Raw genomic sequence first — 27,015 nt, 5'->3', positions numbered from 1 at the left:
GAGGGGGATAAAAAATCGTCCAAAATCGCGTGACGTCATTTATGGACGGCCCCTATCCCGTGAAGTGTCGACGTTTCGATATGGGGACAGACCCAGGTGGTGCCATGGGTTGGCTGGCAGATGCACCAACTGTGCCCCCTACTGTGCCAACTTTTACTGTTAGGAACACCGGCCCACATGGGATTATTGTGTCCGTCGTGCAGGGAGGGGCTGGGTGGGGAGGGAGGGGCTGGGTGGGGCTGGGTGGGGAGGGGCTGGGTGGGGCTGGGTGGGGAGGGGCTGGGTGGGGAGGGTGGGGAGGGGCTGGGTGGGGAGGGTGGGGCTGGGTGGGGGGTGGGAGGGGTGGGGCTGGGTGGGGAGGGTGGGGCTGGGTAGGGAGGGGCTGGGTGGGGAGGGGAGCGTGGGGAGGGGCAGGGTGGGGCTGGGTGGGGAGGGGCTGGGTGGGGAGGGTGGGGCTGGGTAGGGAGGGGCTGGGTGGGGAGGGGAGCGTGGGGAGGGGCAGGGTGGGGCTGGGTGGGGAGGGGCTGGGTGGGGAGGGTGGGGAGGGGCTGGGTGGGGAGGGTGGGGTTGGGTGGGGGGTGGGAGAGGTGGGACTGGGTGGGGAGGGGCTGGTCACCCCGTGGTGCCCTTATAAAACTCAACGTTTAACCTACTCACGCCGGCTTGTGCCCGCCCTCACAGTCGGGCATATTTGCGGAATACACCACGCCGCCGTTGACCCTGCAGGCCATTGACCGAGCAACCCGACGTTCCTACCAGCTCCCTCCGCAGGAGGAATGTGTTAAGGCCACACACACAAGAGATAAAGACCCCCCCCCCCCACCCCGTATAGCCTTAACAGACTGTTGGGGCAAGTGCTGTTAGCGAGCACATATTAAGGCTGGGTACGGTGCACGAGGGGGTGGGTGGCCAGCACCACGCCCGGCCGCCTTTGTCTCCCTAGTGGCAATTGTTTTGACGCACCGCGCCAGGTACTCATTTGAGGCTGAGTCGACTTAGGGGAGGCCCAGATAATCCCTTTACTTGCGTTGGCCGTGATTCGAACTCGGCTCGCCAAGTTCGTAGCGCAGCGCGCTCACCGCTATCCCCTCCCCCCCATCACAACAACAACCGCGGTGAGGCCACCACGGCGCCTGTGCCAGGCTAGGTGCACGTTGAGGCCACGTGAAGCCGGTCACGGGGCAGACCCAGCAGGTGCCACGGGTCGACTGACTGAGACGACGACGATGGCGATGGCACCACCTGTGCACCACCACCACACACACACAACACACAACGACGAGATTATTGTTGTTGTGTTGTTGTTGTTGTTTGTGCGTGTGTGTAGTTGTGTGTGAAGAACGCAATGACGCCGGTAGTGACGTGATTTGGCGGCTGCAGCGGCCGCTGGGAGCGAGTGGCGCTGCTGCTGCTGCCGCTGTTGTTGACGGCCGCCGTTAGCAAGCGGCGGCTTTTGTTGCTGTTGTTTTGATCGTCAAGAGTTGTTTGTTGCTGCTGTTGTTGTTGTTGTTGTTGTTTATTCTTTGTCCGCGACGCCATGGCGGCGGTGATCCCGGGGCACGGCACCGGCGGCCGAGACGAAGCGAGGAGCGAGGCCGGGCCGCGCCTCGGGGACCCCCGGGCCAACGAGGAGGTAATCGGCGCAGTCGCAACCGCCACGCCCGCCAGGCCCGCCAGGCAAGGAGGCAGGCTTCGAGTCGGGGTTAGGCCGCAGAGAGGGAGGCCTCTGGAAACGGCTCGGGGAGAGACATCGAGGGGGTAGAGAGGGGGTCGAGAGGGATAGGGGGTAGAGAGGGGGTAGGGGGTAGAGAGGGATAGGGGGTAGAGAGGGGGTAGGGGGTAGAGAGGGGATATGGGGTAGAGAGGGGGTAGGGGATAGGGGGTAGAGAGGGGGTAGGGGGTAGAGAGGGGATAGGGGGGTAGAGAGGGGATAGGGGAGTAGAGAGGGGATAGAGAGGGGTAGAGAGGGGATAGGGGGTAGAGAGGGGATAGGGGTAGAGAGGGGGATAGAGAGGGGTTAGAGAGGGGATAGAGAGGGGGTAGAGGGTAGAGAGGGGGTAGAGGGTAGAGAGGGGGTAGGGGGTAGAGAGGGGGTAGGGGGTAGAGAGGGGGTAGGGGGTAGAGAGGGGATAGGGGGGGTAGAGAGGGGATAGGGGGGTAGAGAGGGGATAGAGAGGGGATAGGGGGTAGAGAGGGGATAGGGGTAGAGATGGGATAGAGAGGGGTTAGAGAGGGGATAGAGAGGGGGTAGAGGGTAGAGAGGGGGTAGAGGGTAGAGATGGGGTAGAGGGGAGAGGGGTAGAGAGGGGATAGGGGTAGAGAGGGGATAGGGGTAGAGAGGGGATAGAGAGGGGATAGGGGGTAGAGAGGGATGGGGGGGTAGAGAGTCATGGATGGGGGGGTAGAGAGGGATAGGGGGGGAGTAGAGAGGGGATAGGGGGGTAGAGACGGGATAGGGGGTAGAGAGGGATAGGGGGGGGGTAGAGAGGGAGGGGGGGTAGAGAGGGATAGGGGGGGTAGAGAGAGTTGAGGAATGGGGGGGGGGGTAGAGAGGGGATAGGGGGTAGAGAGGGAGGGGGGGGTAGAGAGGGATAGGGGGGGTAGAGAGAGTTGAGGAATGGGGGGGGGGGGGTAGAGAGAGGGGATAGGGGGGGAGAGGGATATTGTCATTGTTTTACACCCATTAGCCAGAGGGGAAAAAATGTAATAATATTTCCATTAATTGAAAGTAAAATCAATTATTTCTCCCCCCAAAAGACAAAGATTCCCGTATTGCCTGAGCAGGCTGTTGGGGCAAGTTCTGTTAGCGACTACCTATGAAGGCAGGCACGGCCCACAAGGGGGTGGGTGGCCAGCACCACGCCCGACCGCCTTTGTCTTCCCAGTACGTGACGTTTACACACCACGATAAGGTACTGTACTCATTTGAGGCTGAGTCGACCTAGGGGCAGCCCAGGACCGGTTTAGATAATCGGCACTGGTACTGACCATGAGCGGGAATCGAACTCGGGTCGCCAGGTTCGTAGTGCTGCGTGCTACCCATTGCGCTACCGCTCTCATCGCACGCACTGGCCAAAAAAAAAATCCACTTTAATCCATCAATGGATGCGTCATTGCATTCCCATTCCCCAAAGACATCTCAGATAGGCCTTTAATGCCCTCTCAGCTGCTTCTCAATGTGGACCCAATCCCATCCCAGTTGCCTCATTGCACGGGTAAAAAGCAAATATAATAATTATAAACAATTTATTTGTGTTTCCCGGAAAGCCTTGATGAGTCGAAGGGCTCTCGTTCAGGAGGCTGCAGCAATGGGTTTTTATTTCGGTATCTTTTCATCCAATTGATGGGTGTTTACATGTATGGGAGGAAACCGGAGCGGCCGGAGAAAACCAACGCGTGTTGGGGGATGCCATACTGTCGCCGTGCAGATCGGAACAGATGGCGATTAGTCCACTTGCTGTACTGCCGTCTCCTGGCGAGCCCGGGAATGGCACCTCGACACCCACGGGGAGGGAGTTGAACAACATTTGTGCCATTCGCCAGCCCTCATCCACACAGTGCATCAGGCATCCCGCAAACTCCGGTCATTCTCGCAGCAGTGGCCATTGGCTGCTAGCAACGCGAGCAAAGACGGCTACTCCGTGGCGCGCTTTCAGTTGAACATCTGAAGCCATCTGGAACGCTCTTTAAATCTCGATTGAAACCTCATTTCTTTAGAACTGCTTTTTGTGTTTAGTTTGTTGTACTTCTCTGATTTGCACGGTTGACTCCGTACGGTGCGAAGGAAGTTCAACATACATACGTTGCGTACGTGTGCCACCACCCGCCAGGCTGTTAAGCAGAACTCAATTCTGTGCCTACACATTGAGCTGCATCTGAACATCGCATCAAAAATACGAGAAGCAGCCCATCCGCGCAATGCGTCTGTGGCGTATCAAAGCCAAATGTGGGAACACATCGTACAGCAATGTCCCATGCTTTGGTCATTCGCTGGCAACATCTAAGGCATTCTCAACATCACTCCCGTAGCCTCAACTGCTTCGCAAGCTTTGATATGAACGCAGAACGTTGCCTATCATGAAAGAAAAATAAAATATGTTTGGTTTCCAGACTAATGTTATCCACCACCAGCTTTTTGTTTAAGCAAGTGAACTCTACCGGCTTTGATCTTCAAGATCTCATCATCAGTCAGACTTGTTAAACAAACACTGCTGCGATTACCATATGGTATTGGGAGGTGTACACTCTGCATAACTGATCACACAGGGGATCACCAATTACTGCAATTTGTAATTTTGTTTTCAACATAAAGGAATATAAAGCGGCCAAAATGTAACTGCCGCCCTACTTTGTCTTTTCATAATTTCACGTCCTACGACACAGTGCCCATTCGTATCTCTCGCCCGTGTGATAAGAGACGCCCCACGATACAGAACTGCTTCTGAAGATCCTTTTGAAGTGACTTTTTTTTATCCGCACACTTTGAGGGTGCCACAATTTACCACACGCACACCCTACGACAGAGAAATGGTTATCACACGGTGGCTAAAGTGACGATTTTTTTTGGGTGTTTTCAGTTGAATCAGATCGCTGAATCGGGACCGTTAATCCGAATTGCTTTTGGGATTGAGAGGTGCATCGCTGCAATGTTTTGGAACATCCTTGTTTTTCACTCCCTGGACATCGTAAATCTTTTATCTGGCAACAAAACTGACACCTTTTTTACAAGGAGTCATGTTTGCATAGACCACAATACCTGCAGTCGGAATGCAAACAAAAAACATAACTGATAATGTATGCACTGTCCTTGAAGTTGATTGGTCCACACACGAGACAGCTTTCCTTAGAGCCTAGTCTCACATGGTGTTGGACCAGATGATGCCAAAAGGCGCACAACTCAAAGACAATGCACCATCAGAGTATGAGAGCTCGGGGTAAGCATTTATACCATTGGAACCTCATTTTTTACTGGCAAATGAAGATCGTAAATCTTCCTTTAAAAAAACACATTCTCATGAAGCAGAAGGTTAGTGGTGCTGGTTACAGCAGTCACATTTGCGAATGGGATTTGTAGCTTTGATCCGTGCAGTTTCGACAGTGCAGTGTTAATGTGCCATTTTATTGAGGCACTGCCGCTGTGTGGGGTTATCTTGGTGTGGTTTGGGACTCTGTTGTTGTTTTTGCTGCTGCTGCCTTGCCCAAGCTTGATCAACTGGACTTATATAAATAAATTGCTTATTCTCATTGTTTTTTTTTCGGTAAAGTGACGTATGTAGAAATGCATTTTTTTTAAAATAAATTAAATTAAAATTAATCACGACGTTTCGAACGCAACACAAGCGCTCATCATCAGGTGGAAATGGGGTAAAACACATAGCGAGGGAACACACGGGTACATCACGTACATAGCACATAGAGAACGGCAAACTGCTTTTTATTTATTAAAATTTTATTTTATTTCTACATACGTGACTTTACCGGAAAAAAAAACAATGAGTATAATTTCTGCAGTCACGAAAGCTTAAATTCTAGATTTAATTGCTTATTTTTCATTTATATGTCGTGACCTGCATACCTTTTTATCTCCAATTTGCAATCCCATCGTTTTTTGTATTGTTTGCAGTTGTAAATTGCTCACCCGCCCATACTGGACATCTGTGAACAACAGCTTCATAGCTCATCGGATTCCTCCTCCAGTCTAAAGAAAGATTCTGATTGTGACCTGGAGGGGGAGGGTCCTGTGGTTGATAGGCACAGGTTGCAGATTTGGCTTTCGGGGTCAGATTTAGGGTCACGTGTTTTTTCTCTCTCTGTGCCCGAGGTCGCAAACGGGTTTTGATTCCTTACCCGTACCCGTACCCGGCCGCACCAGGGTCGCAAACGGGTACCCGTACCCGGCCGTACCCGTACCCTACCCGTACCCGGCCGGGTATCGGGTAGGGTACGGGTATCGGGTACCTGATTGCTACCTCTGGGATGAAGCCATGTTGTAGGCGCGGGTGGGTTGATTCTAGGAACTTGAATTGTGAGAAGAGACGAGACGTTGGGAAATGAGTGACAAACGGTTACTCACCAGTGACTCACGGCCTACCCGTACCCGTACCCGGCCGCACCAGGGTCGCAAACGGGTACCCGGCTACCCGTACCCGGCCGGGTAGGGTACGGGTATCGGGTACCTGGTTGCGACCTCTGCTCTGTGCTTTACTTGCATTGCGAGTAAATAATGTTCCCTTACAGCACCTCTAGTCACCTCAATTTAAGTAGCACATTAAAATAGTTTTATATTACACGTTGAAGTTTTTTTGTTTACCCCTTTTGGGCCTGTGCCTATTATTTTCCGTCCAGTGCTTGCTGAGCTGCATTGATTTCCGGTTGCCAAACGAATACGTTGTACGGTTACGCTCATTACGCGCACACAAGGTGCTTGCCACAAATTAAACACGATACCTCGCTGATCCCGTCAAGGAGCATAAACCATCATGCAAATTCCGCTCATCCTCGTAGCAGCTTTTGACTCGCCATCAAATGAAGACAAACTTAGAACAGGACAGTCCCAGCCCAATTATGGACCAAATGATTGGTCACAGCCATTACGGACCAAGTCTGTGTCGACCAGGGCGGTGACGTGGCCTTGCGGTAGTGCTTGCCCCGCTTGTTGCAAAGGGTTCACGGTTCAAATCCAGCGGCCGCCCTGATTAATACTGCGCAAGTGCGATGTCCGTGATGTTACTACTAGTCATCGAACAAAGACGGTCACTGCGTCACGTGCTTTCAGATGCGCCTTTCTGTGGACGTCTGGAATGCTCTTCCGATATTAGGAAGCCACTGGATCTGTGAGCTTTTAAATCTAGATATCTTTAGAACTGATATTTTGTCTTTAGTTTGTTATCCTTCCCCGGCACCTCCGATTAGCACGGTTGGCTATGCACGGTGCGAAAGAAGTGAATGCAAATGTGATTTAAATAAAATGAAAGAAACATTTGTGGTCGAAGTCAGCATCCGGTTCGGGCTTCGTGGCACCAGGGAGGCTGATGTTATCTGGAATTCTGCTCGCTGCCAACCCCCCCCCTCAACTCTTCCACCCCAACAGGTGTGGAACCTGCAGCAGATGATCAAGTTGACGCAGGAACACCTGACGGCGCTACTGGAACGTTTCGGAGGCGAACACAACCCTCCCTCCATCTACCTGGAGGTGAACGAGCGGTGTCAACCCCCTTTGTGTTGTCACAGAGCGGCCCGCGGAAGCGGACATCACTCAACTACTTCTTAGATATAATCTTTGGGTCTTTCGGGAAAAGTCGTGTAGATAGGTTCAAAGATAATAACAAAAAACTATGACCGCTTGTGTTGCGATCGAAACGTCGTAGTTTTGTGTTATTTTCTTTGAACCTATCTACGTGACTTTACCGAAAGACCCAAAGAATATGAATTCCTGCAGTCACGAAAGCTTTAAGTCAAGATTCACTTCTTAGATCCACACGGTACAGAGAATCACTTTGCTCCCCACCTGCCCTGTCACATCGAGCAATTCTCATCTGAAGACTCTCAACCCAATATGAGAATAGATCTCAAGCCAATAGTTTTTAATTCTCAGAGCTGGAATTTAGCCAAATTAAGTGCAGAATTCCGTATGAAGGGATGGTGTTTTGAGTAGCCATTTGTGAAAGGGGCTGATGCAATTGAAGCTTTAGACTCGACAAGCCGGTTCAATCGCAGCTCTTTGTAAATGTATTTTGAACTTCTGTCGCACTGTACGTAGCCAACCGTGCTAATCGGTTGTGCGGATCTGTAGGTCTCTTTGTGATTTTATGGGTCTCTGTGTGCATCTATGTTAGTCACTGGTGATCGGACTGACACCATTGCCTGAGAAGCTGGTTTTGGTCACGGTTCGGCGGCTGAACCCGGGATTCAAGCGCAGGATCTCAGCACTCTGGCCTCTGAGTCACGCGCTTATTTCTTCATCAAACCCCCACCACCTCCCAAACCCGTGTGTCTCGCAGGCGTACGAGGAGTACACGCACAAGCTGGACGCCCTGCAGGCTCGCGAGCAGGAACTTCTGAGCGCCCTCGGCAAGGGGTCGGCGCCGGCGCCGCCCTCGCATCCCCGGCAACCGTCGCGCAAGCCCCCCGCGGCTACGCCGGGACCCCCCGTCCACGTCGCGCCCTGCCCCTGCCCGCCGTGCCCCTCGAGCGACAAGCAGCGCTGCCGATCGCCGGTGTTTGCCGACAGCGCTCATTGCGGCGGCGGCGGCGGCGGTTGGGGCGCCGCCTTCTCCCCGGCTGGGTCGGCGGCCGAGGTGGCGCCGGGGGAGCAGGCATCGGCAGAGGCGACAACGCCGCAGTCGCCGCTGAGCCGCACGGTGCGCGTGCACCTGCCCAACAAGCAGCGCACCGTGGTGAGCGGCGGCCACGCGGCCGGTGGATTCTCGGTCGGCAGATCGGATAACGCGATAATAGTCGGGACGATGTCTCTTGTTTGTAGCGCGCGTACCGCCGGATGGGAGGTACAAGGTGGCCGGGCTTGGTGACATTAGCAGCAGCGTCGCTTTTGAAGTGGTGCATTTTGGGAGTATCTCGCTTTCGGGAGGCAGGCTTGGGGGCGGCCGCCGTTTATACCATGAAGCCATTGTGACGATGTTTTCTACCTCGCCGGTTATACAGGAGGTCGTGGCTTGGATCACGAAAATGACGGCTGCTGTATATTTACAGTTTGCACGTTCTCCCCGTTGTCGAGTGGATTTTCCACGGGTCTTCTTGATTTTTCCCGACACATCGAGAAAAATGCGTTTAGAGTATTTGGCTGCTATAAATTTTCACGTGATAAGCCACTTCGTTGAGCTATCATTTGTGGTCAGGTCGCTTTTGAAAAAATCTGGTAAAATAAAATAGTATACAATTAAGAGGTTCGAGTTATCGAACACTAAAAAGTTGTCAATATTTTCCTCTGTCATGAATCGGCGCTCTCTGCATCATGTGACACACCACGTAGACACACACACACACACAGGACCTCTGCCTAACTGGATGTGTCTGTGGTTGCATGCAGGTCACAGCAAGGGCTGGGATGACTGTCAAGGATTGCCTGGCCAAAGCGCTGCACATCCGTGGCCTCTTGCCGAAGTGTTGTGCCGTCTTCCGCCTTCAAGACGGGTACGCGTCTGCGCATGTGACTCGGTTAACCCATAACACCTCGGTTTGTCCCGTGACCTCCTGCCAGCGATGCTTTCGACGCTTCACGTGGTGGCCTCTAATTGCACCTAGCTCGGGACAAGCGCTGTGGTGACATCACCGCCACTTGTTGGCGAATGGCAGCTGTTGTTGTCGGGTGCGCTGAGTGAGTGGTAGAATAGTGGTTTCGCACACCGCACTTCGAACTCCCACGACGTGGGTTTGATTCCCGGCCATGGCGTACATCGGTGGCGATTGATATTTACCAGCACTGGGCCTCCGTTAACGCTTCCCTGGTGCGGTGTGGAAACATCAGCACAGGGGAGACAAAGGTGACCGGGCACGGTGATAGCCACACACCTCTTGGCGTGTCACGTTAGCCCAAACAGGCGCTCCCTAACAGCACTTGCCCCAACAGTCTGTGGAGGCTACGCGGGGCGTCTTTGTGTGCGTCGTCGGATCTTTCTCTTTTGTGGAGAAGTGTGACCCGCTCTTTTTAAATCCTTTATATTAAGTTCACTTGCTTGCTTGCTTGCTTACGACCGTGCAAATCTTTCGGTCGTTTTTTAACCCACTTCCCGTGATCCAATCGAGCTGACATTTTGCACACAGACTCGTAGTGCGTGACAATGTATTTTCGTGAAAAAAATGTTTCAAAATTTTTTCACTTTTTAGGAAAAGATTAATTATATTTAATTACCAATTGCTTAATGGTGGCAGGCATTCATCTGACCCATAGGTGGCAGCCATCTCAAGCCAGAGGACGAGAGGACTCTAGCCGCCACGCATATAAAGGATTTATAGTGAAAAACTTTGTCTTTACGGGTTAATTTTTTTTACTTCCGGCTATAGAACCCGTGGACGGTCAGAACCAGTGACTCGGCTGTCGCGTGCGCAGAGGGGGTGCGTGCAATTGCACGGGGGGGGGGGGGGGTGCCGGGGGGCGAGGGGGGTTCCCGTAGCCCGGGGACCCCAGCCGCGGGGACTATGAAGAGGAAGGACATGTGGACATTCGTTGGACAAGTGCCCGTGCCAACCACCCTGCGACACCGGTTGCAACAGCGTGTGTGCCGTGGACTTGTGCCAATTTTATTTTTCTTGGTTTTTTTTTTGTGTCTTGTGGATCGGGTGTTTGACCTGGTTTTTTTTTACGTTTTTCACCTGAGCCAGGTGCCATTTAGCTTACCACGACACGGCCAATTCGTGAGGTTCGTCACGTAGACAACACGTGCCAATTAGTTACAAGTTCAGCACACCGGTGTGTTGGAGAGTAAACCCACAACATTAAAAATGTTTAGAACCGTGATGTTTTGTTGGCAGTTACAACAACCAGATTCATATTCACGTGATCTAACCTAAAAACAAACCTTAATTAAAGGTACCATTAATGCATTATCTCTCCGTCTGTCTAAACCGGGGGGGGGTGGGCGGTGGGGCACGATTGCTGTCATAAAGATGGTGCTCCAATGGAGGTGTTTTTGTCGTTGTGTGCAGCCAAAAGTCGGCGGTGGACTGGAGCACGGACATGGCCTGGCTGTCAGGCGAGGAGCTGTCCGTGGAGGTCCTCAAGTACCTGCCGCTCTCCACACACAACTTTGTACGTCCGTCACGTCACAAGCCCAGGGCCTGTGTTCCAAGCCCAGGGCCCGTGTTCGAACCCGGTTTTTTTTCCGGTTTCCCACGATTAAATGCGGTTCTGTGCAGCATAGCGAGTTGATGTCTCCCAATGACGGCACAAAAAAAACGTAACTCTTTGGTTCTTTCGGTAAAGTCACGTGGTTAGAAATATAATAAAATAAAACAAATCACGACGTTTCGATCGCAACACAAGCGGTTGTCACGTTGCGATTTAAACTTTTTATTTTATTTCTAACTACGTGACTTTACTGAAAGAACCAAAGAGTATGGATTCCTGCAGTCACGAAAACTTCAAATCAAGATTAAAACCCGTAACGTTAAATTTGAGTCTTCCCTAAATGTACTGCCCGTGGTGTAAATGGTCAGCATGCTGGTCGCCGATTCGATCTCAAAATTACAGTTATATTTCTGTGGTTTTATTTTTGCTTGGACTGTCGCTTAGTCTTTTTCGAGTATCGTCACAGTAATCCTGCATGGCCCACCACGAAAACGTGTGGCATTCACGGTCAATAAAACACCCGCGGCATTCACCGGGATGGCCGCCGCCGCCGTTAAACCGCGAACCCCCGCGACGAGCGGATAGGTGCGCGACCGCTCTCCCGTGCCACCCCCGCTGCTGTTGTAACTTCGCCGATCCACTCGGCCTCAAACGAGCACCTGGTGCGGTGTGTAAACATCGCCACCGATTAGACAAAGGTGGTCAGGGTGGTGCTGGCCACCCACCTCCTCGTGTACCGTGCCGGCCTTCATAGGTGCTCGCTAACAGCACTTGCCTTCACGGTCTGTCGAGGCTAGACGGGGGATCTTTGTCTTTGTCTATCTCCACGCCGACAGGTCCGCCGGACAGACCTGATGCTGGCGTTCTGCGACATTTGCCGCAAGCTCCTGTTCCAGGGATTCCGTTGCCAGGAGTGCGGCATGCGATTCCACCAGCGTTGCAGCACCGACGTGCCCATGATTTGTATCAGCTTAGACGGAATCAAGTGAGTAGTTTCCCCTAACCCCCCCCCCTCTCCGGCCCCACCTCCAATACAATTGCAGTATTAATTGGAAGTCGAAGTAAAAAGTAACTCCGTGTCTGTCTCGTCAAGTCTCCGTGTGTCTCCATGTGTCTATCTTGTCCAGGTCTCCGCATGTCTCCGCGTGTTTATCTTGCTCGGTACTCTGGGTGTCTCTGCGTGTCTACGTGTGTCTCTGCGTGTCTCTGCGTGTGTCTCTGCGTGTCTCCGCGTGTCTCTGCGTGTCTCTGCGTGTCTCCGTGTATCTCTGCGTGTATCTCTGCATGTCTCCGCGTGTCTCTGCGTGTCTCCGCGTGTTTCTGCGTGTTTCTGCGTGTTTCTGCGTGTCTCTGCGTGTCTCTGCGTGTCTCTGTGTGTCTCTGCGTGTCTCTGCGTGTCTCCGTGTGTCTCCGTGTGTCTCCATGCGTCTGTCTTGTCCGGATTTCTGCGTGTCGTCATGTGACTCCGTTTGTCTCCCTCTGTCTCCCTCTGTCTCGTGGGAGGGAGCGCATGATCCCGTGTGAAGGGGGCGAGGGTGGGAGTCTGATGGCAGCTCACGTAAAATAATGATTAAAAAATAATAACAGTGGAGAGAATGTGAAGATACTGCGGATGGCAGTAATGCACAAGCGAAAATAACTTCAACAGTCTCAATACATTCGTCATTAACACCACTGCATGTGTGTGTGTGAACTTAAAAGAAAAAAAATATAAACAGGCGTCGTTTCGGGAAAAGGCCCTTCTTTATAGCCCAAAACGTCGCCTGTTGTATATTTTTTCTTTTAAGGCCCACACACCGTGTTGTTATTGATGAACGCATTGAGTCGTTTTTTTTGTTGTGCAGCGTGTGCGTGTGCATCACTGCCATCTCGGCAGCAGCAGCAGCAGCAACAAATAATCTGTTGAGTCACACAGCAAACGTGACAAATCAAAATTAACTTTTAAAAGATGTTCACAAATGGGACCTTTTCGTGCTGAACCTTCCGTGTGTGTGTGTGTGGGGAGCGGTAGTGTAGCGGTTAGCGCGCTGCGCTACAAACCTGGTGACCCGGGTTCGATTCCCGCTCACGGCCAACATCAGTGACGATTATCTGAACCGGTCCTGGGCCTCCCCTAGGTCGACTCAGCCTCAAATGAGTCCCTGGTGCGATGTGTAAACATCGCCACTAGGGAGACAAAGGCGGCCGGGCGTGGTGTTGGCCACCCACCCCCTTGTGTGCCGTGCCGGCCTTCATAGGTGCTCGCTAACAGCACTTGCCCCTACAGTCTGTTAAGACTATACGGGGGATCTTTGTTCACTTCCCTCTCTTGCACAGTGGAGCAGCGGTGGCTCACACGTGTAACTCTCTCAGTGCCCGCTTATTTTTGTCAAGTTATCTATCGTTGCACGATGGTGTCAAACTGTAATTTTATGTGCACATTCACATCTGACCTCTTCACATATCCGGTTACGCCACAGACCCCCCCACCCCCTCTCACCCACCGAGCCGCATGTTGCGTTGTTTAAGCTTTATGTTTAAACTTTAATGTTTCGCTGCACCGGCTGAGATCTCGACTAAATACCGGGATTCAGTCTCATTTGCACGAGTGACCTGGGGGCATTAGCCTGCCAGTAGGGGGCGATGCTCACGACGTTTTGCAACTACGGTTAGCTCGGTTTGCTTCGTACGTTTGCGGAAGATGTTGAGCACACGTGTAAATATGAGCAGAACTCCATTCTGTGTGGCCACGTCAAAAAAATCCATTGGTCTGTTGACTTTGCAGACCAATAGTATCTTGCGGCAATTTGTTCTGAGCAATGGAACGCAATCGACCTTGAGTGTTCTGTCAGTCAATCGACTAAATTGACACGAATCGTCCCAGCTTTAACGTCCGATGAGTTTGGTTGGCTACGCACGGCGCGAAATAGGTTCGACATACACGCAACTGAGTAAGTTGCGGTGTAAATGTTTTTATTATTACTACTACAGTTATTACTACTGTGCTATACAATGTACTGCTTACAGCACCGCTTGTCAATCCACTGCTGGATGAGGGTTATCGGGCGTCGTTTGACAAAAAATACCCCGCCGTGCCTAGCCTCCCAGAAATCAAAACTACAAACAATTTTTTTTATTTCACCAGGTAAGGCCTTGGCTGAGCTACGTAGCTCTTTTTCAGAAGCGACCCCTGGCCATCACAAATGATAGCCCAACGAAGTGGCTTACCGCGTGGAATTGTATAGCAGCCAAATACTCTTAAACGCACATTTCTAAATGCGGAGGGAAAAACCGGAGAAAAATCCACGCTACCACGGGGAGAACACGTAAACTCCAAATATACAGCAGGCGTCAGTGTCGGGATCGAACCCATGACCTAAATTTCGATTTAAAGCTTTCGTGACTGCAGGGATTCATCTTCTTGGTTCTTTCGGTAAAGTCACGTAGAAGGGAGAATTATTTTATTATGTTTTATTTTTGTTATTTTATTACTTCCCTTCTACGTGACTTTACTGAAAGAACCAAGAAGACCACGATCTCCTGTGTACCAGGCGAGGTGGTTAACACCTCGGCATCGTATCTGCGTGTCTCTGTGCGTGCGTGCACGACACAGCCCGTGGTGGCAACCACCGTTGCCCGCGCGACCTTCGACCCGGACGCACCACTCGGAGGCGGACAGCTCGACCCCCCGCCGGGCGTCGGTTCACCCCCCCCGGCCGCGATCCACGTCCGCTCCCAACGTGCACACGGGCGTCGTGGGGCCAGTGACGGCCAACCTTGTGCAGGTGCGTTTGTCTGTCTCTTTCTCTCGTCAACGCCGCTCCCCCCTTGCGCGCTGTTTTCCCATTCCTGCGCGTGATGGTGATGGCGTCGGTGGCAACGTTGTGATTGAGCGGCGGCTAGAATGTTGATGATACTGATGTATCTTTCTTCTTGGTTCTTTCGGTAAAGTCACGTAGAAGGGAAGTAATAAAATAATAAAAATAAAACATAATGAAAAATTTTCACGACGTTTCGGCCACAACGCAAGCAGCCGTCCTCAGGTGAAAACCAGGTATGTCGCCTCGACAGGACGGCTGCTTGCGTTGTGGCCGAAACGTCGTGAGAATTGTTTTATTATGTTTTATTTTTATTATTTTATTACTTCCCTTCTACGTGACTTTACCGAAAGAGCCAAGAAGATGAATCCCTGCAGTCACGAAAGCTTTAAATCGAAAAGATACTGATGTAGTTTATATTTTAGTTTTTTACGTGGTGGTTTAGCCAAGCCTGGTGGTGTTCATTCAGACGCTGTCTTTCCGACAGACCTGTTCTTCACCTGAGGACGGCTGCTTGCGTTGTGGCCGAAACGTCGTGAGAATTATTTTATTATGTTTTATTTTTATTATTTTATTATTTCCCTTCTACGTGACTTTACCAAAAGAAACCAGAAGATAGAATGGCGGCGTTGTCGAGGGGGTCTGCTGCTGGCCATGACGAGAGGGCTTCAGGAGAGAGAATTTGTGTTGTGTAGTTTAACACGTGTGAGACTTTCGCGACCAATATTATTCATAATCAACGTTTTTGGGATTAGATCGCGTTATTTATAAATGTGTCGTAACCCTCCACCACCCGACACGACCAATCAGTAAAACAAGTGTCACGTTGACAAAAGACAGTGAACTATTTGTCTTTTGTCAACGTGACACTTTTTTTGTGTTGTTTAGTTCAAAGTGGAAATAATTTGAAGGTGGCGAGGCCATGCTTAGGGTGGTAGATCCCAGTCTCAACCAAACTTTGCGTCTTTTTCAGAAGCGACCTGGCCACTAATGATGGCCCAACAAATTGGCTTATGCGGAAATTTATAGCAGCAAAATAACGAAGGCCCCATCTTCTTGGTTCTTTCGGTAAAGTCACGTAGAATGGAAATAATAAAATAAATAAAATAAAACATAATAAAATAATTCTCACGACGTTTCGGCCACAACGCAAGTAGACTTTACCGAATGTGGCTACTTGCGTTGTGGCTGAAACGTCGTGAGAATTATTTTATTATGTTTTATTTTTATTATTTTATTATTTCCATTCTACGTGACTTTACCGAAAAAACCAAGAAGATGAATCCCTGCAGTCACGAAAGCTTTAAATCGAAAAATAATGAAGGCCGTCACCGCACACGAAGAGGTGGGTGGCCAGCACAACGCCGATGTTTGAGGCTACGTCGACCTAGGGGAGGCACAGAACCGTTTCAGATTATCGTCACCAGTAGTGGTGGCTGTGAGAGGAAATCGAACTCGGGTTGCCGGGTTCATAGCGAAGCGCGCTAACCGCTACACTACACAGACACACACACACGTACACGCAGCGCGGCGCTAAAATTATACACGCGGTGTTGTTGCCAGGTCGAAAGCGTTCCCCTCTTGTACCCAATTAGCGCGGCAAAGACACTCGCAGCGACGGATAAAATCGATTGCGCGCCATTTCAAAAGTGCCGGGCCTCTCGTGGCCCCAGGATGCATCGGCGGACCCGTCGAGAAAAAATGTGGACCGTGGGCGGAGGAACGCGTGCGAGAGGTTTTTACGAAGACGCGAGTTGACAAAAGGATGCTCTAATCCATAATGGAGGCGGGTTTTTTGTTGTTGTCGTTGGGTTAGTTCGCGTAAATATAAACGTGTCTTCTTGGTTCTTTCGGTAAAGTCACGTAGAATGGAAATAATAAAATAATAAAAATAAAACATAATAAAATAATTCTCACAACGTTTCGGCCACAACGCAAGCAGCCGTCCTCAGGTACTGCTTGCGTTGTGGCCGAAACGTCGTGAGAATTATTTTATTATGTTTTATTTTTATTATTTTATTATTTCCATTCTACGTGACTTTACCGAAAGAATCAAGAAGATCAATCCCTGCAGTCACGAAAGCTTTAAATCGAAATATAAACGTGTCGTTAAACCCGCCACCACCCGACACGGCCAATGAGTAAGGTTTGTCACGGAAACAAAACGTGCCAATTAGTCACGAGTTCAGCACACCGGTTGTGTGTTGGAGAGTAAACTCACCGCATTTACAATTCGAGTACGACGTTACGCCAGTGATTACAACCGGCATCATCAGGCGACAGCCATAGTTGTGAAGAATCCCTCTTCCTAGGTGCGAAGACCAGAGTGAGAGGTTAATATCGTCGTATTTGTTACAATGGATATCGACTATTAGTTGGGTTATTCACGGTTAATTGGCTGTGTCGGGTGGTCGCGGGTTTAACGACACGTTTATATATTTACGCGATGTAACCCACCAAAATAATGCCTATTATGGATGATATTGGTGCTGATTGGGCTGCTCTGACACAGCTGGAGGCTCCCTTGGTGGACTGGCCTAGCCAGCTTTGTTGACATCCGATCGTTGCCTGCATTGTGATCGCATCCCCGTGTGTGTGTGTGTGCGTGTGTGTTCCACAGGACATGATGCGCGACTGCAGGCATCATGAAGGTAAATGGGCCTCTGATGCGTTGCAGTTCGTGGAGTTATTAGCAATCCGGGACTAACTGTCGGGTATTGGTGATTAGGCATTCGGGTTGTAACGGTGCATCGGTCGTCGGTTGGGTGGTAGGCAGAGGTCGCAACCGGGCACCCGATACCCGTACCCTACCCGATACCCGGCTACCCGTACCCGGCCGGGTACGGGTACGGGTACCCATTTGCGACCCTGGTGCAGCCAGGTACGGGTACGGGTAAGGAATCAAAACCCGTTTGTGACCTCTGGTGGTAGGGTGCGATGCAATGATAAGATTTGTGCCACACAGCAACGAGGACCTGGGTTGATTCCCAACTTTAGGCACCCTTTCCGTGTGGAGTTTGTATGTTCCCCTCCTGTTCTGCAGAGCGTGAGTGTGTGGAGTTTGTGTGAGGATCGATAGTGTAGCGGTCAGTGCGCTGCGCTGCGAACCCAGCGACCCGGGTTCAATTCCCGCTCACGGCCATCACCAGTGACGATTATCTGAGCCGGTCCCGGGCCTCCCCTAGGTTGACTCAAATGAGTACCTGGTGCGGTGTGTAAACATCGCCACTGGGGAGGCAAAGGCGGTCGGGCGTAGTGCTGGCCAACCACCCCCTCGTGTACCGTTTTGGCCTTCATAGGTGCTTGCTAACAGCACTTGCCCCAACAGTCTGTTAAGGCTATATGGGAATCCTTTGTCTTATTTGGAGTGTTTATGTTCTCCCTGTGTTCATGTGGTTTCCCCTGGGTGGTGGATGCTAATATGACTTTGGCATAAAACTACCACCATGTTGCCTAACCCAAAAAACAACAATGGACAATAATGTTATAACAATAGGGGCGCAGTGGTGACGAGATATGAACTACCTCGGCTGGTATGCAGGAGGTTGTGGGTTCGACCCCGACCCTGATGCCTGTGTACTTGGAGTTTGCGTGCTCTCTCTCCCCGTGGTCACATGGCTTTTATCCGGGCCCTCCGGATTTTCCCTCCATGCGTTTAGAGTATTTTGCGTCTCGAGATTTACACGTGATAAGTCACTTTGTTGTGCTATCATTAGTGGCCAGATCGCTTCTTAAGAAAGCTATATATAGCTAAGTGGGCCTTACCTTGGAACATACATTTTTTTTTAGTTTAATGTTGAGTTTAGTAATCCATTTGAGGGCGTCAGGAGTTGCTTGATTGAGTCCCTGAAGGAGGCTCTTAATCTCAGCGGGCTCTCGCGCATTTATAATCACCGCACGCACACACACACGCACACATGTACTATAAAGGCCGGCACGGCACACGAGGGGGTGCTGTGGCCAACACCACGCCCGGCCGCCTTTTACACATCACACCAGGTACTCATTTGAGGCTGAGTCGACATAGGGGAGGCCCAGGACCGGTTCAGATAATCGTCACTGGTGTTGACCGTGAGCGAGAATCGAACCCGGGTCGCCAGGTTCATAGCGCAGCGTGCTAACCGCTACACTACCGCTCCCCACACGCACACACATGCACGCACACGCACACACACGCATGGACATTCACACGCGACTGAGTGAGCAACTCCTGTGCTGCATGCAGGCACGAGTGTGGGTCTGACGGCCACCTTCCCCATGGACCTCCCGGGGGCTCGCAACGCTTCTCCCGGGCCCTCCCGTCCAGCCTCGCTCACAGACGATCGCATCATACACATGGTACGAAGACAAAGATCCCCCGGATAGATTTTAACAGGCTGTTTGATCGGTCAAGTGCTGTGAGCGAGCGCCGATGAATGCCGGCACGCCACACGAGGGAGTGATAGTCCAACACCACGCCCGGCCGCCTTTGTCTCCCCAGTGGTGGTAAGATGCTTATTTCCCTCGCCTGCTATGCAGAAGGTTAGTGGGTTCGATCCCGACTCTGATGGGTTTATGTTTGGAGTTTGTATGTTCTACCCATTGTTGCCTGCATTTTTTTCCGGGTCCTCTGGTTTTTCCCTCCACATTTATAACACTGGTCAACACACTTTTTCTGGCATAAGGTATTCCAATGGTTTTAAGGTAATTTTGGGGTGTTGATTCCAAATCTGGCATAAGTTTTTGTCTATCACATCAGATTTTTGAGATATTAAATATTGCATTTTCAATAAAAACTGCAGAAGAAAAGATTAAATAAATGTGAATATCTACATAAAATGATATTATAAACACACTATCCTAAAAATACAGCACCATATTTTAACACTAAAGCAGTCACTGACTCGCAACAACTTGCAATCATAAGTGACAGAGTTAATTTCGGGTAAAATCAATGAAAATGGGGTATGCCGATAGCATAAAAATTAACCCGTAAAAACAAAGTTTTTCACTATAAATCCTTTATATGCGTGGCATCGGGGCGACTAGAGTCCTATCGTCCTCTGGCTTGAGATGGCTGCCACCTATGGGTCAGATGATTGTCTGCCACCATTAAGCAATTGGTAATTAAATATTTAAAAAAATTCCCTAAACAGTGTAAAATTTGGGAGATTTTTTTCACGAACATTAATTGTCTCGCACAACGAGTCTGTGTGCAAAATGTCAGCTCGATTGGATCACGGGAAGTGGGTTAAAAAACGACCGAAAGGTTTGCACGGTCGTAAGCAAGCAAGCAAGCATGCAAACTTAATATAAAGGATTTAAAAATGAGATGTGATAGAGCAAATCTTAGATCAGATTTGGAATCAGCACCCTGAAATTAGTCTAGAACAGCTGCAAAAGTCCAGGCCAGAAAAAAAAATTTTTTTTGTTGACCAGTGTAATCAACGGGCGTTCAGAGTATTTGGCTGCTATACATTTCCACGTGATAAGCCACTTCGCTGAGCTAACATTTGCGGCTCAGGTGGCTTTTGAAAACGAGCTATGGAGCTCAGCGGGCCTTAACTCGTAAAATTTTAACATAAAAAATAAAGAGTGAGTGAGCGTGTTGGTAAATTATTGTGTGAGAGAGTTGCGTGGAAGCGAGTGTAAGCATTAGTTCGAGTGAGTTCTCATTGAGTGAGTGTAAATGTTCGTGGGTGTAGACACAATGGTTGTGAGTGTAATTGAATGTGAGTGAGTGAGGTGATTTTGTGTGTGTGAGTGAACGTAGCCTTGAATACATAAATGTGTGAAATCTAATGTCTTTGTATGTTTCGATTTAAAGCTTTCGTGACTGCAGGGATTCATCTTCTTGGTTCTTTCGGTAAAGTCACGTAGCAGGGAAGTAATAAAATAATAAAAATAAAACATAATAAAATAAAATAATTCTCACGACGTTTCGGCTACAACGCAAGCAGCCGTCTTCAGGTGAAGAATGAGACACTGCCAAGCTAGGAGCGTATATATAAGCTGCGTTGGAGGTGTTAAGGCGCTCTTCTTCCACCTCCAACGCAGCTTATATATAAGCTCCTAGCTTGGCAGTGTCTCATTCTTCACCTGAAGACGGCTGCTTGCGTTGTAGCCGAAACGTCGTGAGAATTATTTTATTTTATTATGTTTTATTTTTATTATTTTATTACTTCCCTTCTACGTGACTTTACCGAAAGAACCAAGAAGATGAGTCTTTGTATGTGTGTGTGCCCGTGTGTGTGTGTGCATGTGCCCGCGTGCGTGTGCGTTACCCGTGCGCCCTTGTGTATGTGCGTCGTGTATTTGTGTGTGCTCGTGTGTGCGTCTCTCTGTACGTGTGTGTGTACCCGAGTGTGTGTTGGTACATGTGTGTGTGTGCATGTATCCATGTGTGTGTACGTGTGCGTACACGTGTGTGTGCAGCGTCCGCTGAAGAGGAGGGACTCGTGTGATGACTGGGAGATCCCGGAGGGGCAGATCGCATTCGGGCAGCGGATTGGCTCAGGCTCTTTCGGAACCGTCTACAAGGGCAAGTGGCACGGTGAGTGGTGAGCGGCGAGAGTGAGCGGCGCGCGTGCAGAGCGTGGTGAGCGGCAAGGGGCGTGGGGTTCGTGAGCGCCTCGATCTGCCGATGTGACCGGTTGTCTGTATGATTGAAAAACATGTTTTTGACCAGGTAAGGAAGACTGAGCTATGCAGCTCTTTTTCAGAAGCGACCTGGCCACAAACGATAGCCCAACGAGAAGTGGCTTATCACGTGGACATTTATAGCAGCCAATACTCTGAACGCGTTTGTTTTTCTAAATGCGGAGGGAAAAACCGGAGGACCCGGAGAGAAATCCACGCGACCACGGGGAGGGAGAAAGGCAAACTCCAAATATACAGCAGCAGGTGTCAGGGTTGGGATCGAACCCACGACCTCCTGTATAACAGGCGAGGTAGTTAACATCTCCTAGCCACCGTGATGATGATGGTGATGATGATGAGAGGGACACGCAAACTCCAAATATACAGCAGCAGGCGTCATGGTCTGGATCGAACCCACGACCTCCTGCACACCAGGCGAGGTAGTTAACATCTACTAGCCACCGTGCACGCACCACGCATGCCGTAGCGGCAACTACCATTGCCCCCGCGGAGTGCGTTGTCACCGCAGTGTTGCTCGTGCGTAAACTCACACTTGACTGGTCGTGTCGCCGGCGTGCAGGAGACGTTGCTGTGAAGGTGCTGAACGTGACCGATCCAACGCCGCAGCAGCTGCAGGCGTTCAAGAACGAGGTCGGGGTGCTGAGGTGAGTACCGTAGCAGCGCCCATCACCCCCAGTGACGGATAGAGCACCCAGAGGGGGGGCAGCACTACAGCTGCAGCACGCAGAGCGCATGATACAGTACCAACCGCACACCCAGAGCAAGTGATACAGCAACAACCACACACACACACCCAGAGCAAGTGATACAGCAACAACCACACACACCCACACAGTGAGTGATACAACAACAACCACACACACACACACACACCCAGAGAGAGTGAAACAGCAACAACCACACACACATATACTCACAGTGAGTCACAGCAACAACCACATACACACAGCGAGTGACACAACAACAATCACGCACACACAGCGAGTGACACAACAACAACCACTCACCCACACACCCACAGCGAGTCACACAGCAACAACCGCACAAACACAGCGAGTAACACAACAACAACCACTCACCCACACACACAGCGAGTCACACAGCAACAACCACACACACACAGCGAGTAACACAGCAACAACCACTCACCCACACACACACAGCGAGTCACACAGCAACAACCACTCAACCACACACACACAGCGAGTCACACAGCAACAACCGCGCACAACCCTCGCGTGTCGTGCCAGCCTTCATAGGCGCTGCCAACTCGCCAAACAGAACTTTGTCCCCCCAACAGTTTGTTGAAGGCTATCGGGAACGGGGCGGGCGGGCCGGGGTGGCGAATCCTCGTTTGTCGTTGCTCGCGTGCAGGAAGACTCGGCACGTGAACATCCTGCTGTTCATGGGCTACACGATGCAGCCGCGCCTCGCCATCGTCACGCAGTGGTGCGAGGGCTCCAGCCTCTACCGCCACCTGCACGTACTGGACACCAGGCTGCCCGTGCTGCAGCTCATAGACATCGCGCGTCAGACCGCGCAGGGCATGGAGTGAGTGGGGCGACTTGGGGGGGGGGGGGGGTGGGCGCTAGGGTCCGTGTTGCTGTGTGGATAGGATGAGTGTGTACGCATGTGTAATGTGATAATATATCCGGCTCACTGACGTATCACAACTCGTCACGATGACTGGCTCTGCCGGTCCTGGTTTATAGCCAATGGGGGGAAGCCTAGGGCCGTGGCCCTGACGTAATGGAAAGGTGACAGCTGCAAGTAGAGGATTGGTTCTGCTGGCTTTGGCCACAGCCAATGGGGAGATGAGTCAGGGGCGTGGTCCCGGGAGCCTACGAGGGAGCCTGGAATATTCCATGGAGGCTAACCACGATTGGTGGAAACGTACCACGTGACCCGGGTATTAAATAGGGGTGGAGACGTGGTCAGAACGGGAACGAACGGAGGAAGGGGCCACGCGGGAGCCGGGCTCCGGGTTGCCACGTGGCAGTGCGTCTCTCTCTATCTGTCCCTCTCACGCTGCCTGTCAGCAGCCTGAAGGAGAGCTGTAATGCAAGTTGAATAACAGACCGGATTCCAGAAGTCGCCTCAACGACCTTTATTACACATGCGTGTCGTTGAAATTTCTATCGCACGTAGTCAACCGTTAGGTGGGCAGGTCGCTTCTGAAGATGATGAAGCCATCTTCTTGGTTCTTTCGGTAAAGTCACGTAGAATGGAAATAAAAAAATATATATAAGAAAATTATATTTATTATATTATTATGTTGTATTTTTTATTACTTTATTATTTCCATTCTACGTGACTTTACCTAAAGAATCAAGAAAATGAATCCCTGCAGTCACGAAAGCTTTAAATCGAAATGATGAAGCCACTTCCTCCCGCTGTCATTTGTGTTGGCCAGGTCGCTACATAGCAGCTCCTGGTCAAATAATAAAATGTTTGTTTTTGTTTGAGCGTCTGAGCTGCGTTGACGCCGCTTTGTGCCTCTTTCTGCAGCTACCTGCACGCCAAGTCCATCATCCACAGAGACCTCAAGTCCAACAGTATCCTTGCGTGCACAGCCCTGTTGTCTCACACAGTCATTGTTGCGTTTCTAGAGTGTCAGGGTGTCATGAGTGAGGGATCCATTTCGTGTTGATAGTATTCTTAGGGTGTAGCGTCCGGCTGTTGGTTTGGTGCATGTGCGTTCGTGTCTTCTCTGTGTGTGTGAGGTATTTGAGTGTTGTGTATACGTCTGCGTACGTTATGTATATTGTGTGTTTTATGTATATTTGCATTTGTGTCTTTGTTTATATGTCTCTGAATTTTTGTGTGTCTCTGCATTTTTGTGTGTCTATGCACATGTCTGTGTTGTGTATGTGAACCTGGCGACTCGGGTTCGATTCCCGCTCACGGTCAACACCAGTGACGATTATCTGAACCGGTCTTGGATCTCCCTTAGGTCAACTCAGCCTCAAATCCTGGTGCGATGTGTAAATATCGTCGCTGGGGAGACAAAGGCGGCCGGGCGTGGTGTTGGCCACCCACCGCCTCGTGTGCCGTGCCGGCCTTCATAGGTGCTGCTCGCTAACAGCACTTGCCCCAACAGTCTGTTAAGGCTACACGGGAGATCTTTGTTGCATGCATGCCCCTTGTCTCCTTGACCACATTCTGCAGACATCTTTCTCCACGATGACCTCACGGTGAAGGTCGGAGACTTCGGTTTGGCCACGGTGAAGACTCGGTGGAGCGGCTCCCACCAACTCACACAGCCATCCGGATCCATCCTGTGGATGGTGAGTGAACTCGCTCGCAAACTCGCTTGCTCACCGGTTCCCTGTTCCGTCGCGCAAAGATCTATCATGTAGCCTACACGGTAGCATGGGGGGGGGGGGGGAGCGGTAGTGTAGTAGCATTTAGCACGCTGCGCTACGAACACGGCGACCCGAGTTCGATTCCCTCTCACGGTCAACACCAGTGACGATTATCTGAACTGGTCCTGTGCCTCAATTTTTGTCTACTTGGTCTCAAATAATCTTAGTTCACATCGTACGTAGCCAAACATGCTCATCAGAGGTGGTACCTGCTGCAGATGTGTAAACACCGACACTGGGGAGACAAAGGCGGCCGGGGCATAGTTCTGGCCCCGTCACCCCCCGTGTGCCGTGCGGGCCTTGGTAGGTGCTCGCTAACAGCACTTGCCCCAACAATGTATATATGTTGAACTTCTTTCGCACCGTACGTAACCAACCGTGCGAATGGGGAGGTGCGAAAACGACAAGCCTACGTCAGGCTATAGAGAGTGGCGGTGGTTCTTTGTGCTGTACGCAGGCCCCGGAGGTGATCCGCATGGAGGACGAGAACCCGTACACGTTCGAGTCGGACGTCTACGCGTTTGGGGTCGTGCTCTTCGAGCTCATGTCCGGCCAGCTGCCGTACTGCCACATCAACAACCGCGACCAGGTGCGGTGGCGGCAGCAGCAGCTGCACCTCCAGTAGGAGTAGCAATAGCACCCGTACCGACACCAGCGGGACCAGCAGCAGCGGCACTTGACACCAATAGTTGTGGCAGCAGCAGCACAAATGTTAACACTCATTGCCAACGGCACGACCATTAGCAACACCACCTCCACCAACAGCACAAACAGCACAAACAGCAGCAACAACAGCCTTAGCACCACCACCAACACTTTACACCCAAGCTGACACCGTCACCAACAGCAGTAGCACCACCACCAACACTTGACACCCAAGTTGACACCATCACCAACAGCAGTAGCACCACCACCAACACTTGACACCCAAGTTGACACCATCACCACTGCCACCAACAACAGTAGCACCACCGACAGCACTGACACCATCAGCAGTTGCAGCGTCAACTCAAGTAGCAGCAGCAGCAGAAGCAGCTGTATTGTCTACGCACTCTGGGATGCTGCATTTGCCCAACGGTCCTGCTGTAGAGAAAATTGTGATCACATGACACTGATATTATTTATAATTCCAGAGTGGAAATTATACCATTTCCAGTGTTTCAGTGCAGTCGTTGGTGACCAAACTGCGGCCGTAAACTCACGACGCATAAGAGCCCGGTGTCGTCACGGGCGGCTGAAACGCGGGCTCCAAACCAGCAGCACCTTAGAGCAGAGGTCGCAAACGGGTTTTGATTCCTTACCCGTACCCGGTCGCACCAGGGTCGCAAACGGGTACCCGTACCCGGCCGGGTAGGGTACTGGTACCCGATACCTGGCCGGGTACAGGTAGCCGGGTATTGGGTAGGGTACGGGTATCGGGTACCTGATTGCGACCTCTGGGATGAAGCCATGTTGCAGGCGCGGGTGGGTTGATTCTAGGAACTTGAATTGCGAGTAGAGACAAGACGTTGGGAATGAGTGACAAACGGTGACTCACCAGTGACTCACGGCCTACCTGTACCCGTACCCGGCCGCACCAGGGTCGCAAACGGGTACCCGTACCCGGCCGGGTACGGGTAGCCGGGTATCGGGTAGGGTACGGGTATCGGGTACCCGATTGCGACCTCTGCCTTAGAGGTGACGTCTCAGCGCTGTGACCTCCTGAGCCGCCCAGCCACTGCTCGGTGTTACCTGCTCCATCGTGTGTCGTGCGGCACGCGTACACGGGTGGTGAAGTTGACAAATCAAAGTGTTCTTAATTCTTTCGGTAAAGTCACGTAGAATGGAAATAACAAAATAATAAAAATTAAACATAAAATCATTCTCACGACATTTCGGCCACAACGCAAGCAGCCGTCCTCAGGTGAAGAACAGGTCTGTCTGTGTTCATTCAGACACTGTTAACAGCACCTCGCTAACAGCACCTCATGTGAAGAACAGGTCTGTCAGAAAGACAGCGTCTGTTCTTCACCTGAGGGCGGCTGCTTGCGTTGTGGCCGAAACGTCGTGAGAATTATTTTATTATGTTTTATTTTTATTATTTTATTATTTGCATTCTACGTGACTTTACCGAAAGAACCAAGAAGATGAATCCCTGCAGTCACGAAAGCTTTAAATTGAAATCAAAGTGTCACCAAGTTTGTAGGCTTCCTGCGCTGTGCGGTGTGGCTTAAAGCTCCAGTGACGACGGAATCTCTGCGGTTGGCCGACAGATCATCTTCATGGTGGGCCGAGGCTACTTGAGTCCTGACCTCACCAAAGTCCGCAGAAACTGCCCGAGGGACATGAGGCGCCTCATGGCCGACTGCCTCAAAGCACAGCACACCGACCGGCTGCTCTTCCCGCAGGTACCAGCTGTGCGTGTGTGTCG

General features: G+C 51.1%; 1 protein-coding gene across 2 annotated transcripts in view; it reads left to right on the top strand.

The window, feature by feature from the left end:
- Nucleotides 1-1,140: 1,140 nt before the first annotated feature.
- The window catches only part of LOC133356826 (serine/threonine-protein kinase B-raf-like), a 30,552-nt gene continuing 4,677 nt past the window's right edge, over nucleotides 1,141-27,015 (top strand). Inside the window, exons 1-16 of one of the 2 annotated variants that reach the window (XM_061574539.1) lie at nucleotides 1,141-1,633; nucleotides 7,091-7,192; nucleotides 8,001-8,396; nucleotides 9,047-9,150; nucleotides 10,663-10,765; nucleotides 11,641-11,789; nucleotides 14,397-14,568; nucleotides 17,222-17,252; nucleotides 18,827-18,939; nucleotides 21,016-21,133; nucleotides 21,800-21,884; nucleotides 22,615-22,791; nucleotides 23,749-23,795; nucleotides 24,409-24,527; nucleotides 25,063-25,194; nucleotides 26,858-26,992. In XM_061574539.1, coding sequence (XP_061430523.1) covers nucleotides 1,538-1,633; nucleotides 7,091-7,192; nucleotides 8,001-8,396; nucleotides 9,047-9,150; nucleotides 10,663-10,765; nucleotides 11,641-11,789; nucleotides 14,397-14,568; nucleotides 17,222-17,252; nucleotides 18,827-18,939; nucleotides 21,016-21,133; nucleotides 21,800-21,884; nucleotides 22,615-22,791; nucleotides 23,749-23,795; nucleotides 24,409-24,527; nucleotides 25,063-25,194; nucleotides 26,858-26,992 — 2,079 coding nt within the window. In that variant the 5' untranslated portion in view covers nucleotides 1,141-1,537. The remainder of the gene's footprint in view (nucleotides 1,634-7,090; nucleotides 7,193-8,000; nucleotides 8,397-9,046; nucleotides 9,151-10,662; nucleotides 10,766-11,640; nucleotides 11,790-14,396; nucleotides 14,569-17,221; nucleotides 17,253-18,826; nucleotides 18,940-21,015; nucleotides 21,134-21,799; nucleotides 21,885-22,614; nucleotides 22,792-23,748; nucleotides 23,796-24,408; nucleotides 24,528-25,062; nucleotides 25,195-26,857; nucleotides 26,993-27,015) is intronic. The other variant, XM_061574540.1, reaches the window with a different exon arrangement.

The sequence above is a fragment of the Lethenteron reissneri genome, chromosome 55 (assembly GCF_015708825.2).
Source record: "Lethenteron reissneri isolate LAM-NWPU_2019-01 chromosome 55, ASM1570882v1, whole genome shotgun sequence".
In the NCBI taxonomy this organism is placed as follows: domain Eukaryota; kingdom Metazoa; phylum Chordata; class Hyperoartia; order Petromyzontiformes; family Petromyzontidae; genus Lethenteron; species Lethenteron reissneri.
Note: the sequence above shows the minus strand (reverse complement) of the source record. Positions and strands in the feature narration are given on the sequence as shown.